The following is a 14,400-nucleotide window of genomic DNA, read 5'->3' on the forward strand; positions in this document are numbered from 1 at the left end:
AATAGGGACAGAAAAGTCAGAGGACTTAGGGAGACATTTTGGAAAGAGAATTCGGTTACTAAGAAGTTAATTCATGTCTGTGAAGTTGGGAAAGTTGGTAATTAATGATATATTAGCTGCAGCAAAGAAAACTGGTAGGACCCTTTCGGGGAGAAGACATAATATATTAACTTTAAGTATATATCAAAGAGAGAAGGAATGCATTTTTTAAGTATGTTAGGCTGCATCTAGTGGTACTTGTCAATAACCCCAGCTACTATAGAGACCACTGCAGGAGGATTGCTACTTCAAGACCAGCTAGGGGCCACTTAGATTCTTGTCTCAAAATAAACAAAGCAACAACAAAAACAGGCTGAGGATATGCTGAGTGCCCGACTAGCATACAGAGGGCTCTGGGTTCAATCCCCAGTATTTCAAAAAGGAGGGAAAAAAAGGTATAGATTAAAGCTAGGTGTTGTAGCACATACCTGTAATTGCAGGAGTCGGGAGATGGGCAGGAGAATCAGGAGTTCAGGATAAACCTGATTACAGAGCGAGACCCTGTCTGAAAAAGCCAGAAATAAACACAGCTAAAACAACAAAAAGTTTCAGGACAGCCTCCAAAACAACACAGAGAAATCCTGTCTCGAAAAAATAAATAAAAGAAAGGAAGGAAGAAAGAAAGGATTGCGTTATGTGGATAATAACTTAGACCTGGGATGGATGACATCTCTCAACTGTACATCTCAGTAGTTGGGTGGTCTGAGCAAGTTACCTGTTGTCTTTGTACCTGTTTTCTCATCTGTAAAAGAAGGTTATTTTGAAGATTTCTTTAAGTTTCTATTTCAGGGGGGAAAAAAACCCTGAAGACTTAACTTAAATTTGATAAACTACTTAGAAGAATGGCAGTTGCTTTGAATTTAAGTGGATTAGTAGGACAGGAGGGACCTGGCATGGTAGGCAGTACATACTTGTGATTCTGGTGTCGAGGTTGCAGAGCAGAAAGGGTGTGAGTTTGAAGCCAGCGTGGTCTATATAGCAAGTTGCCCAAGCCTTCCAAAGTAGACTGAAAGTAGTCAGGCAGAGTGATAGCAGATTACAAAAAGGGACTGTGGAAGGTTATATTACTCATGATGCCTACAACAAGGTCTGTCACCCCACAGTGTGACTTACACTCATCCTCTTGGGTCTGTGCTGTTTTGTGAATCTGAAAATTTGAAGAAAGGCATTTACAGGGGGTGCGGAAGCACACACATAGCAACAGACCAGACAAAAAGACTCTTCTCAAAGCAGAAGTGGAACTCGGAAAGCTAAACAAAAATCCCTCTAATGTATTAAAACTCAGTAATTTCAGCTTGATCCAACTGAAAAAATTAGGACAAAATTTTGAGCTATCTTCTATTGTCCTCATTTCTTGGAATTGAAATAAGAAAGAAATGAGATGAAAGAGTTGGGCTAGGGTGATATTTAAAGACCATTCCTGCTTTAAAAGTTATAAATCTAATTCTTTGATTCTATTAAATCATATAAAAGATATCATTTAATTCTGTTACTTTACTTTGGAACCTAAAACATCAAGTATTTTTCCGAAATAAAACATATTCTGTCATGAAAAAGAGATTTTACCTAATCTAACTAAGAAAATGATATAGTTCTAACTACTACTGTTGAGTCTTTTAAAGCCTTGATACCGCCTTCAAGATTGTATTGGTAGTTTCCAAAAAACTTTTTAAAGTTTGTCTTGGTTTTGTATCTTAATGTGCTTTATTTTTCTACCTTTCTATATTAATTTGAGATCTGTCTTGGTAGCCTGAGACAAAGGATTTTATAGTGCTTTACAAATTAATAGTTTATTAATTTATAGGAAATATACAAGGAGTATCATTAACAAATCTAATGGGGCTAGAGAGGAGGGCAAAATCATTTACTTCCAGTGTTATCACTGTAGTAGGCTCATATTTCTAATATATCTTTATTGATAGCACCATGTAATACCATTCTTTTTTCTGGTTCATGAGCTAGTAGTTTGGGGTTTGTATATATGGATCAGGGTATGATTTTTCAGGGGTATTTACACACACCCCTAGCTACCAATGTTTTGGCTTGTTCAGCATTGTTCTTTCACTACAGATGGAAAGGAAGATCAGCATGTGACAGAGCTGGCCTTGCTTTTGGTTAAAATATGGAGAAAAGAACAAAACAGGAAAAGTTGTTATGAAACAGTGAGACTGGGCCTGGAGTTACAAAACTGTGTGTGTGATCCCAGCTACTTAGAAGTCTGAGGCAGGAAGATTTGAAGTTCAGTGTCTGGTTGGTCTATACGTGAGTCCAGGGCTAGCCTGGGCAACATAATAAGGCGGGGTCTCAAAGTCAGCGGAGGGCTGGTAATACGGGTCTGTGGAGAATGCTTGTCTAATGTGTTTGGATCCCTGATATATACAGAACAGAACTCTTTTCCCTCATTCCCTTTCCGGCTTCTTCCCTGGTCTCATCATCTCAGGAAAAAGTACCATTATATATTTTGTTCAGGCCATAAATCTCTTTAAGAAATTTCTGTTTCTTACTGGCAAAGTAAATAAGTAATCAATGAAATGACTCCTAATGATACCCTTCTCTATTCATATATCAGAACCTAGTGCAATTGTCATCAGAGAGATTTCTTCATTCAGTACCTGCTAAGAGCAGAGCTTGGGGAATCTCAAGGAAGAGGGGGAGGACGGATTATAGGAATCAGAACGTCCAGGCATACCATAAAATGGCCCACAGCATCAACTACCCAGGCCTCATAGGGGCTCACGGAAGATGGAATGACAATTAGGGAGCCTGTGTGGGTGTGACCTAGGTCCTCTGCATGTGTGTTGTGGTTGTGTAGTTTGGTCTTCGTGTAGAAGTCCTAACAATGGGAGTGGGGCTGTCTCTGAGTCTTTTGTCTGCTTTGGGGACTCTCCTCCTCCTACTGGGTTACCTTGTAGAGTCTTGATATGAGCGTAACGTGCTTAGTCATATTGTAACGTGCCATATTTGCTTGGTATCACTGGGAGGCTGCTCTTTCCTAAAGGGAAACAGATAAGGAATGGATCTGGAGGAGAGTAGAGGGAGGGAGGATGGGACTTGGAGGAGAGGAGGGAGGGGAGACTGCAGTCAGGATGTTATATATGAGAGAATAATAATTAATTAAAAAGAAATTCCTGTTACCTTTCCTTTCTTGTCACTTCTATCTCTTCCGCAGTATTTAATACATCCCTTAAAATTATATGAACCCATTGTCAACACCCTGACCTCTGCTGCTTTCCTCTGAATTGCTGTTATCTCTTGAAAGTGTTGTTGGGTCCTCTGAGAAGCAGATACTGAGATTTGTTATGCAGCACGTTTATTAGGAGGCACCCTGGGGTGAAGAAGTAGGGTGCGGAAGTAAGATAGGACATATGCAGAAGCAGAACATCTGTGGCCGTGTGCTGTGTTGGTGGCACCTGTGTGGGGTTACGACACAAAACTGACTTGTCACTTTGTCGGGTTTTGACTATACGCATCAGGCCGGTATGCACCTGTCTCAGTCATTGGAGTCATGTTACACTGAGAAAGGTATGATAAGATAACCTGTGAAATGGCACTCGGTAGCTGGGGGAATCCCTGAAAATACCACCAAGTAAAAGCACTACTGGCGGGCAGCTCTGCCCTTTGTGAGGCAGAGCTGGAGGTACATCACTGACTGCAATAGGTCACCCTGTGTCGCTAGATTCTACATCATATTCATTTGATGATCCTCCAGCACTTCTGTTTGGCTTCATTATGGAGGAAAGCTATATGATAATAGCAGAGTAAATCTCTGGTCTCCCTGTGGTAGCTAGATGGTTTCATGTTGCAGCTGACCCTGTATCTTCTGTGATCATGCTAATTCCATCTTACTTTTAGATGTTAGTTTTACTATTCCTCCTGTCTAAGCTGGTTGGCAAAGTCTTGTGAGGCTATGGCTGTGACACTTACCTGTGTGCTTTCAAAATTGATAGAGGGAATCTTCCTAAGAGAATTATTTCTGTGACACACGAGATGCTAGTCTCTGCCTTGAGAATTATTTCTGTGACACACGAGTTGCTAGTCTCTGCCTTGGTATAACAGCACCTCTGCCTCCTCTTGAGGATCACAGTTGATTGCCTTCCCAAAGGTGATCATTTTTATTTCCTTTTATTCTCTGAACCCAAGTAGCTGGGCTTATCAAGCAGCACTTGAAGCCAGAACTTAATGCAGTTCTACTTTTTTTCTCCATAATGTTTTAAGTATGTGTGTCTGAGAGAGTCTATGCTACATGTGTGCAGGTGTCTGTTGGAGGGCAGAAGAGGACATCGATGCCTTGGAGCTGGAGTTAGAGGTAGTTGTGAGATCCCTGACTCAGCTGAAACTGAACTCAGGTCCTGTGGAAGAACAGTGAGCACTGTTAGCTGCTGATCCATCTCCCCAGCCCCTTTAATATACTGCTTACTTCCTTTGTACTTGGCAAAAGCATCCCCCCCTTTGATAGCAAGATCTCTTTAACTGCAGACATGAGACATGAACAGATTAGGAGATAGGGTGGGCAGGGCAGTTTGTACTTCTCGTTCCTAATCCTGATAGTTTTTCCTGTCTAGAAAACATTAATGGTTTTTAATTTGGAATATACCCTGCAACTTAAGTGGACAGAGCTCCATTTCTATAGAGAGAGTGCCACTTTTGAACCACACCTTCAGTGTAGGTTGAGGTAGTCTATTATGAGAACCCCGAGTCCTCTATTCCCATATTTATCTTCTCTCTTAATCCTGGCCATTATTGAGAGTAAGAATTCCTATGCTCTATAACTTTTTCTGTTTGGTTCTCTCATGCCAAGACACACTAGGTTAACACGTTAAAGATAACCTTAGGACTAAAGATAACCTCAGGACTCGTGTCAGTGTTTCATAAGAAATGAAAACAGAACCTTCTTCTTGGATTAATTTAACCAAGAATGAATCCAAATTTCAATTCTCTGCTTCTTCCTGTGTCTGTAGTCTGGTTGCTGACCTACTTATCTGTAATCTGTCTGTCCTTGTTGCCTGTAAGTTGTGTCTTGTGTCTGTTATGTCCCTGAATCTGTGCCTGTCCCTAACAAAGGGCTTTGTTCTGTATTTATTGAACAGCACAGCAAACATGGCATGTAAATGGAATCAGTAATCAGGGGTGCTTTACAGAAGTCTGTAACAGAATTTTACAAGAGAAATTATTTTACTGGCCCCATCTGACTCTTGAACAGCAAACAGTACTGCAGGCATCATCAAGCTATATCCAGATTGCTTCCAATTGCTTCTAACATTTATGGTGGATATTGGCTGCTTCCAGCCTCTTGACTGCTTTTAGCAAATGGTTACAACACACATAGGCAAATAACATTACTTTGGTCCAGGTTATAAGACATCATAATTTAAGATTAAAACTCTGTTTAGCTTGGATTGTAAAAGTTGATTGCCTGAAAATCCAAGGCGTAGTAAGATTGGTTACATTGTTCTCTTAAAGGCAGGGTAAATTTGGGTTTTTGTTTGTTTGTTGTTGTAGATTTTTTTATTGTTGTGGTTTTGATTTTTTCTTTTTCTTTCTTTCTTTTTTTTTTTTTTCTTAGAGACAGGTTTTCTCTGTGTAGTCCTGACTGTCCTAGAACTCACTTTGTAGACTAGGCTGGCCTCAAACTCCGCCTCTGCCTCCTGAGTGCTGGGATTAAAGGTGTGCACCACCACTGCCCAGCAAGGCAGGTTAAATTAAAAAGGCTGAGTACAATCTTAAATGATCTCAAGGCTCACTATTAACTTTGCTGTTGGGTCTGCCAAAAGTTAAGATTTTTTTGAATTAGAGATGTTTTCATAAAAGTGTATCATGACACTGTCAGTGTTGTCTATATGTTTATATGTGGTTTCTCATTAGGTACTTAAATGTTTGTATCTTCTTACTAATTGAAACCTTTATAGTTTCAATTAGTTACCTGTTTATAGTGTCTTTTGTTACCTGTTTTCAAATTTCAAGTCCTCCTTTTTGGTCGATACTATATTTACGTGGAATATCATCTCCTGTCCTTTCACTTTGCCGCTCTTGCAGACAGTATGTACTTAGATCATCCTCTGCCTGTCTCTGGGAAGTTTAACACACCTCAGCAGGTAGCTGCTAATGAAGATGGACTGATGGAGTTTGCTGTTTGCTCTCTTTATCCCTTACAGCTTTGCCTCTCATTTCTGACCTGTCTTCTCAGTTCAGTTACTAGTTTGTTGGGAAACATTTATTTTTGTGTGTATTCTGTAGAAGTGTGTTTGTTGTTACCATGAGGCTTGTGTTTGAGTTATCGAACTCTATCTTGAATTTATATCAGATTAAATTCAATAAATTAATTGCTTTATTTGCATATCACTTATTGTTGACATCACAAAATTACCTTTATATATTGTATGTACTAAGTATAAGCTTATAACTTTTAAAGTATATTAATTTCTTAAACTATATATAAAACAAAATGTCAAGTTACGGCCAGGTTGTTATTGTTTAAGACTACCTACCTATCTGCTTACTTATCTTTTGCGGCTCTGCTTCTTCCTTGGGATTGTTGGCTGTCTTGGTTCACGAGGGTGGGGAAGGGCTCAGATGGCTGAGGTAAGATGGAGACCGCCCTCCAGAGACAGACTTCAGTGAATCAGCTCAGGTTATTACAGAATATAGGACCATGTAGGATTGAGGACCCTGGAGACTAACTCTAGTTTATCACAAGGCTTCATGTGGCAATAGGGTCCTGTAGCAGAGCTTCTAGACTAACCCTAGTTTATCACAAGGCTTCATGGGGCAATAGGGTCCTGTAGCAGAGCTTCTAGACTAACCCTAGTTTATCACAAGGCTTCATGGGGCAATAGGGTCCTGTAGCAGAGCTTCTAGACTAACCCTAGTTTATCACAAGGCTTCATGGGGCAATAGGGTCCTGTAGCAGAGCTTCTAGACTAACCCTAGTTTATCACAAGGCTTCATGGGGCAATAGGGTCCTGTAGCAGAGCTTCTAGACTAACCCTAGTTTATCACAAGGCTTCATGGGGCAATGGGGTCCTGTAGCAGAGCTTCTAGCACAAGTCTTCTAACAGGAATCTGTGCCAAGGGTCAAGCTAAAGGCATCGGACTTAGACAGCTTTCAGATACGGTCAGTCCTCCCAGAGACAGTCTCCACATAAGGTAGAAGCAGGGGGGGAGGGAGTCTCCATGTCACTGAGCTTTTGGAAAAAGCTGCCAGACTCTGATAGACTGGCCGTGATAGGCTGCAACCTCTGACCAGACAACAAGGCTTTGCAACAATCTTTACTAGGATTTTTATTTCATATGTTTGTAGGTTATTGTACAGCACCTATTTATTTCACCTTATATCCTGGGTAGGTCTAGTGGTAACAGAGTTTCTCATTCATTCATTCATTCATTCATTCACTGATATATTTTAATCTAGGAACGTCTTAATTTCTCCTTTGGTTTTTGAATGCTAGTATTGCTGTGTATAGGATTCTTAGACAATTTTTTTATTTAGCACTTTGAACTTATTAGGCATCTGGACTCCAGTATGATAACAAACCCTGATAATAATCTTAGGCGATCCCATGTTTGTGACCATTCTTTCACGTTGCTTTCACAAGTCTTTTGCCTTTTAAAAATTTGAAAGTACATCATTTTGCCCAACATGCATATTTACTATTTTTGATTGGGCATTCTACTTTAGTAACTTAATAATAATATAATAATGCTTTGTCTGAGAAAGTTTAATATACTTGTTATCAAATATTGTTTACATATTTATTTCATTGAATGTTATTTTATGTGATTTTAATAGGACATAGCTTTGCGTATAAGTTTACCCACTTTTTAAGTGCAGTTTTATTGAATCTTTTATATAGTTTTCAGCATTATAAACTGCAAGTTACTCTGGAATTTTTTGTTCATATATGCATTTCCTTGCAATTTTATTTTTAATTTGTGTTTTGAGACAGGCTTGCTATGCAACCAAGAATTTGTCAGGATCTTGCCTCAGTCTCTGGGTAGTGGGAAAATAAAATTATGGGGTTAGAGCTGAGCATTTGTAGCACTGGTGATGTTGCCAAAAGGTTGCCAGCACTCTTCCTACAAGGCTACCTGTTGGCAGCAGTGCACAGGCAGATTTCAGCTTTCTAGCCTCTTCCCACACTGCACTCTGCAATTTAAATATAGTTCTCTCTTCTGCGGCTAAAATAGTAATGTGCTGGGGGTCGTGTGGCACAGGCCCTAATCGTAGCAAGTTTCAGGCCAGCCAGGGATATATAGTGAGACCCTATTTGACCTAATGCCTCTGTCCATGTGCCGTTGTGGTCACCCTGTGTGGTCCGCCCCCGCCCCCCAAAAAGATTATTTAGATTACTTGACTTTGTTTGATTGCTAGTGAAGCTATACATCTCATGTGTGTTTTGTTTTGGATTTGGGTTTTTTTGTTTTGTTTGCTTGTTTGAATAAATTGTCTTCTTATATCCTTTCTGCATTTTCTATTTGGTTGTTCAAACTGGTCAGTAATGCTGTTCTAATATTTTAGTATACTACTTTTCTTTTAAAAATTAGCTTTATTTATTGAAGAATGTTAAATAATGACAAAACCCTTTTTGATAATAGCAGACATCAATTTTCAAGTTCTCATGTAGTAAAACCTGTTTTAGACTTGTAAATTGTTCTGTAAAGTCTTGTTAAAACATGTTTATTCTGTGAACCAGGAGCCTTTTGTGGCTGATGAATACATCGAGCGTCTTGTGTGGAGAACTCCAGGAGGTGGTTCTAGAGGTGGATCTGAAGCTTTTGATCCTAAAAGGTAATCTATAAAACAAAATTTCCATAGCCCCAATGTGCTACTACAAATTGTGTTTAGAGATGACTGTATTGGGATTCCTTTTTGTGTTCACATAAAACTGTTTTAATTAACAGTTTTCCCCATCTCAAACAGTTTCTCACAACATTAGAAGTCTGAAATTGTGTTTTTACTTAAGCACTTTAGCTGATTGGATGAAGGGATTTTATTGACATTAAGAATGTAATTTCGCTGCTTGGCATTAAATTAGGAAAGTCTGGTTATACTTACGAAATTAAAACATGGCTGAGCGTAGTAGTGCGCACCGGTGATCTCAGTACTCTAGAGACTAAGGCAGAGTTCCAAGTTGGAGGTTAGCCTAGAATACATAGCAAAACCCTGACTCTAAACAAATAAATAATAATAATAAGTTGGCTATGTTCTTTTAAGTTAGTAACTGTAAGTCAGGGAAACAAAGTCACTGAAGTATGAAATGCATATTTTTTATTGTACATGTATCTTCTTGATTTTTAAATTCTAAAGCTTGTTTTGGCATTTAATGGGAGTTCTTTAAGGTTTTCATTTACCTTAGAGATAATCCATTGCAGAGTCAATAATTAACAACTGGCTGTATTTCCAAATGCTATGTATTTTTAAAGCCACGTGACCTGTTCAAAGTGAAAAGAAAATTATGACATTACCAAAGTTTTTTTTTTCCATTGAAGAAATTACAGCAAGATACTATAAAGAAAATGAACATGCTTGTCCCTATCTCAACAAGACTTTCCTAAAGTAATTTGGTTAGTTTCTTTTGGTTAATAATAGGCAAATTGATTGTATTATTACTTTCCTCTATTAGGTTACTAGAAGAATTTGTGAATCATATTCAAGAACTCCAGATAATGGATGAAAGGATTCAAAGGAAAGTGGAGAAATTAGAACAACAGTGTCAGAAGGAAGCTAAGGAATTTGCTAAGAAGGTGCAAGAGCTCCAGAAAAGCAACCAGGTACACATTTAGTTAAGGAATAGTTTCTATAAACTGTAGCATATTTTCACTTTTCTTAGGTTACAATATCTTCATTCCTCTTCAGCTTTAGACATTTGAAGAGTCAAGTCAAATTATAGCAACTTCTAACTCTGGTCCTGTGGAATAAAATAGTGTATTGTTTTTGCCTACTGTTGACATAGGTGTGCTACTTGGGTGGTTTAGAATCTCAGCACTCTCCTTTTCAGGTTAGATGCTTGAGTCTGACCCTTGCTTCACCTCTTAATTGAGTAAGCGTTCCCAAGACTGACTACCTAGTCCATAGACCTGTACTTGGAGGAACTCCTTATTAGAATGGATATTTAAGAAGTTATTCTAATTCTATTTAACCATAAATAAGATCTGGATCAAGTTATCCTCTTAAGCAGTGGTTCTCAACCTTTCTAATGTTATGACCCTTTAATACAGTTCCTCATGCTGTGATGACCCCCAATCATAAATTTATATTGCTGCTACTTCATAACTAATTTTGCTACTTTTGTGAATCATAATGTAAATATCTGATATGCAGAATATCTAATAGGGGAGGGGCCACAACCCACAGGTTGAGAACTGCTGCCCTGAAGAAATTTGATTTGCGTAGTTTCACGAAAGGTAGTAGGATATGTCTCAGTTCTACTGTAACTGCAAACCTCTCTTCTTCAGTTCACTTTTCAATAAAACCAAACCACTAGTCTGGCTCCCAGGGCTACACATCCAAACTTCTTAGCTCCTATTAGGTCTTGGTATTGATTTGAATGTCTGGGTTTCCTTCCCTGGCTTGGTTTAATTTGGAATTTGTCATTTCTAAGTGTAGTTTGAAGAATATTGTTGAACTTTGCTCACTCTCGGGAAGCAAGCTCATTTCTACTAAAAGTTCTTTCATGTCCTTTTATTTAAGCATATATGACTATGGTAAAGTATTTGATTAATAAAGTCAATAATTTAAGTATGCTTTTGAATAATCATAATGATAGTTTCCATATACTCTTAATGCAATTTTGCTTTGATTAATAAAAATATTATTTTTATTGATGTAACATACTTTAGCAGGTCTGTAGAGTTTGAATTGTAGCCCGACCACTAAGCAATTTAACATCTCTGAGCTTTGTGTTTTTGTGTGTAAAATGAGTCATGATAACAATAAGTAAACCATATTGATAGTAATATATAATTAATAAATGATAGAATAATATCTGAGGCAAAGCAGGTCCTCAATAAATGTTTCAGCTTTTCCCTCTTTAAGATTGAAACAAGAGTATCCTTACTGAGTTGTCCGCAGTTATCAATTGTCCTGATATTGGCAAATCTAAGGAATTGGTTGCATTCAATTTTCATGTAGGACAAGGGAAAGAAAATTTAACTTTGCTATAGTAGAATAATTGCTGTAGTCTATCCTGTTTTCAAAATTTGGAAAGAACAAATTTATCACAAATATTAGTATCACTTACATTTTAGTAGGGAGTATTAAGGAAGGCAGAGTCTTGATATATAGTACAGATTGGCCACTTGCAATTTTCTTCCTATTTCAGTGTCCCATGTGCTAAAATTACAGGCTGTACCACCCACACCCAGCTTAGCATTGCTTTTTAAGTATTTTTTAATGGTAATACTTTCTTTTTAATCAATACCCTTCAACTTGTAATACGGTTTTTTTCTAATCTTTCCAGTTTAGTAGCAAGTGTTCCATTGCAGAGGCTCTTTGTCCCAGCTGGTCCCCACACCCTTCAGCCCCAAATGAACAGATGGACGCTATATGTTAGTTATAAAACCATTGGCCGGTGCTAGCGCTTCTTATTGGCTAGCTAGGTCTTAATTATTAATCAATTTCTATCAATCTAAATATTTGCACATGGTCTTACCTTACCAGAGAAGAGTGTAGACCTGTTACTCCTTTGGCGGCCTGTATGGCGACTGTACTGGCAGGCTCCCTGTGCCTATCTTTCCCAGAATTCTCCTAGTCCCTAGTCCCGCCTATCTTCCTGCTTTATTGGCCAACAGTGTTTTAGTCATCAGGCAATAAGAGAAACATATATACAGAAGGACTTCCCCATCAGTGTTCTTCAAAAGTCCAGTCCCATGGAGCTGGGGAGGTAGCTGGGGGGAAAGTACTTGCTGTGCAAGGTTGAGGACCTGAGTTCCTAAAAAACTGGATTTGATAGCATTCATATGCAGCCTCTGCACAGGGATGGCTTAAGGGATGGTGAAAACAGAGACAGGATTTTTGAGCTTGTTGGTTGAAATGACAGACAGCAAGCCCCAAGTTCAGTGAGACCCTATCTCACAAATTAAGGTGTAGTGCAGTTGAGGAAGGCACTTGGTGTTGACCTCTGACCTCTAACCTGCATTGCATAGGCAAGTGTATGTCACACATATATACTCTCCCCTCCCCCAGGTCTAGTCCCTTTGATACTTAGTTGTTTACACAGTCATTATTAGGGCCCTTGGATGCTTATGGGATAAAAGTTGGAAACTTGGTTAAGAGTTTACAGATCATGTCATGCTAATGAGTATGAATTGTTTTGTGGATCTCATATATAAGTTCTGTGTTGTGTTAGAGAGGTTGGTACGTAAATATATTTTTTGCTGTGTTGGGGGGTCAAACCTAGGGACTTGTTCATGATAGGCAAGTGATCTACCATTAATTCCCTGGGCTGGTAGTTTTGAAAGGTATTAGCTTATAAACTTAATTCTCTGATTGTATTTTCTGTATGCACTTATTCCTAGGTTGCCTTTCAACATTTCCAAGAATTAGATGAGCACATTAGCTATGTAGCCACCAAAGTTTGTCATCTTGGAGACCAGTTGGAAGGGGTAAACACACCTAGGCAACGTGCCGTGGAGGCTCAGAAACTGATGAAATATTTTAATGAGTTTCTAGATGGAGAATTGAAATCTGATGTCTTTACAAACTCTGAAAAGGTAAGCATTGTAAGAATAAAAACAATAATCAATTTAAATATTTCCTTATGCTTTGACTTTAATATTAATGAAATTTATGTAGTCTTAAATAGTTATATGGTATAGGGTAGTAGATCTGACCTAAATTGTTGAGGAGCTGAAATGTCTTTTTGTAAAGGAATCCGCAAGTCCTAGTTTTTACTTGCTTGAATAAAGATCCCTTATAAAGAATTAAAGCAAATTAGACGGTGATCATTGGAAACTCTTGAGTTGGTTATGTTATTCTTTTCATAACATAGTCACTTCGTCTTCATCTTAAGATATATGGTATTGGCCATTCTACAATTGAGAGAAGGCAACTTAGCTTGCTTTCTTCCCCTTAGAGGGAAAAACCGCAATATACGAGAAAAAAAAAGATAGTCTCATGAATCATATGCTTGTTGTATTGTTACCCACTCATATGTTGAATAAAGTTTTACTGATTTACTCCAAATTTACTGCGTAGAACATCAGATTTTAAGATGTTAAAAACCAACTATTAATGAGGTTTGCTTTGAATTAAACAACATATTCTTATGAGTAGGACTCTTTAAAGGATTTATAATATTTACATATAAAAATGGTTACATGTTCTTCTAAAAAAAGACAGGGTTTTAAAGATTGAGTTTTAATAATTATAGTATAAAATAGTCCTGATAAATATCAAGAAAAGTGATATTAAGAATTTATTAAATATTGGTAGTATCATTTTATATTTATGTGGTTTGTATACAAGAATGTATATGAGACATGAACAGCAAATTGTATTTCAAGATAGTTATGGATGTTTAACCTTTTTCCCTAAATACTAATAAATAGAGTATGAAAGTACCTATTTAAAACATGAAAATTCTGTTTTATATAGAATGAATTGGATATAGTAAGACTGATTTCTTAGATTACTTTTGATTGTACCTATTAGATTGTATGCTCTAAGCAAAATACAACTGTCATAACTAATATGTTAGCCTGTTTTTGTTTTCATTTTGGAAATAGATTGTTTTTAATCTGATATATTGTGGTTATGGTTTCTCCTCCCCCAGTTCCTCCCAGATCCTCCTCACTTTCCCACCTACAATAGTTCATTCCATTTCTTTCTCACCCATGATACAAACAGGCATCTAAAATAATAATTATTATGGTTATATAATTATTAATAGAAATCCTCCGATTATATTTTCTGTGTGCACATATTCCTAGGTTGCCTTCCAGTATTTCAAGAACTAGAGGAGCACATTAGCTTTGTAGCCACCAAAGTTTGTCACCTCGGAGACCAGTTTGAACACACCTAGACAGCTTGTAGTAGAAGCTCAGAAATTATTATTATCACTAAACTAAAAACAAACCAATATAAAACAAAACAAACAGAAAAAAAACAAGCCAAGGAAAAGCTCAAGAAACATACAGATTCAAAGATATACACATTCATACATGCAGAAATCCTATAAAAACACAAAACTGGGAACCATAATATATATACAAAGGACCTACAAAGTTAAAAAAAAAAAGCAAAAAAAAAAAAAAAACCCCAAAAGCCCAAACATTATAAGACAAGGTTAAAAGCGCAAAACAAACAAACAAAAATCCTTACCAAGTGTTATAAAGAACCTTCAAAATGCCATAGTGTTCATTGTT

General features: G+C 37.6%; 1 protein-coding gene across 1 annotated transcript in view; it reads left to right on the forward strand.

Moving 5' to 3' along the window:
* The window catches only part of Exoc5 (exocyst complex component 5), a 52,212-nt gene that overhangs the window by 3,242 nt on the left and 34,570 nt on the right, over positions 1–14,400 (forward strand). The window contains exons 2-4 of the mRNA XM_005085743.4: positions 8,730–8,824; positions 9,660–9,807; positions 12,553–12,747. Coding sequence (XP_005085800.1) covers positions 8,730–8,824; positions 9,660–9,807; positions 12,553–12,747 — 438 coding nt within the window. The remainder of the gene's footprint in view (positions 1–8,729; positions 8,825–9,659; positions 9,808–12,552; positions 12,748–14,400) is intronic.

The sequence above is a fragment of the Mesocricetus auratus genome, unplaced genomic scaffold (assembly GCF_017639785.1).
Source record: "Mesocricetus auratus isolate SY011 unplaced genomic scaffold, BCM_Maur_2.0 Super-Scaffold_100048, whole genome shotgun sequence".
NCBI classification, from domain to species: Eukaryota; Metazoa; Chordata; class Mammalia; order Rodentia; family Cricetidae; genus Mesocricetus; species Mesocricetus auratus.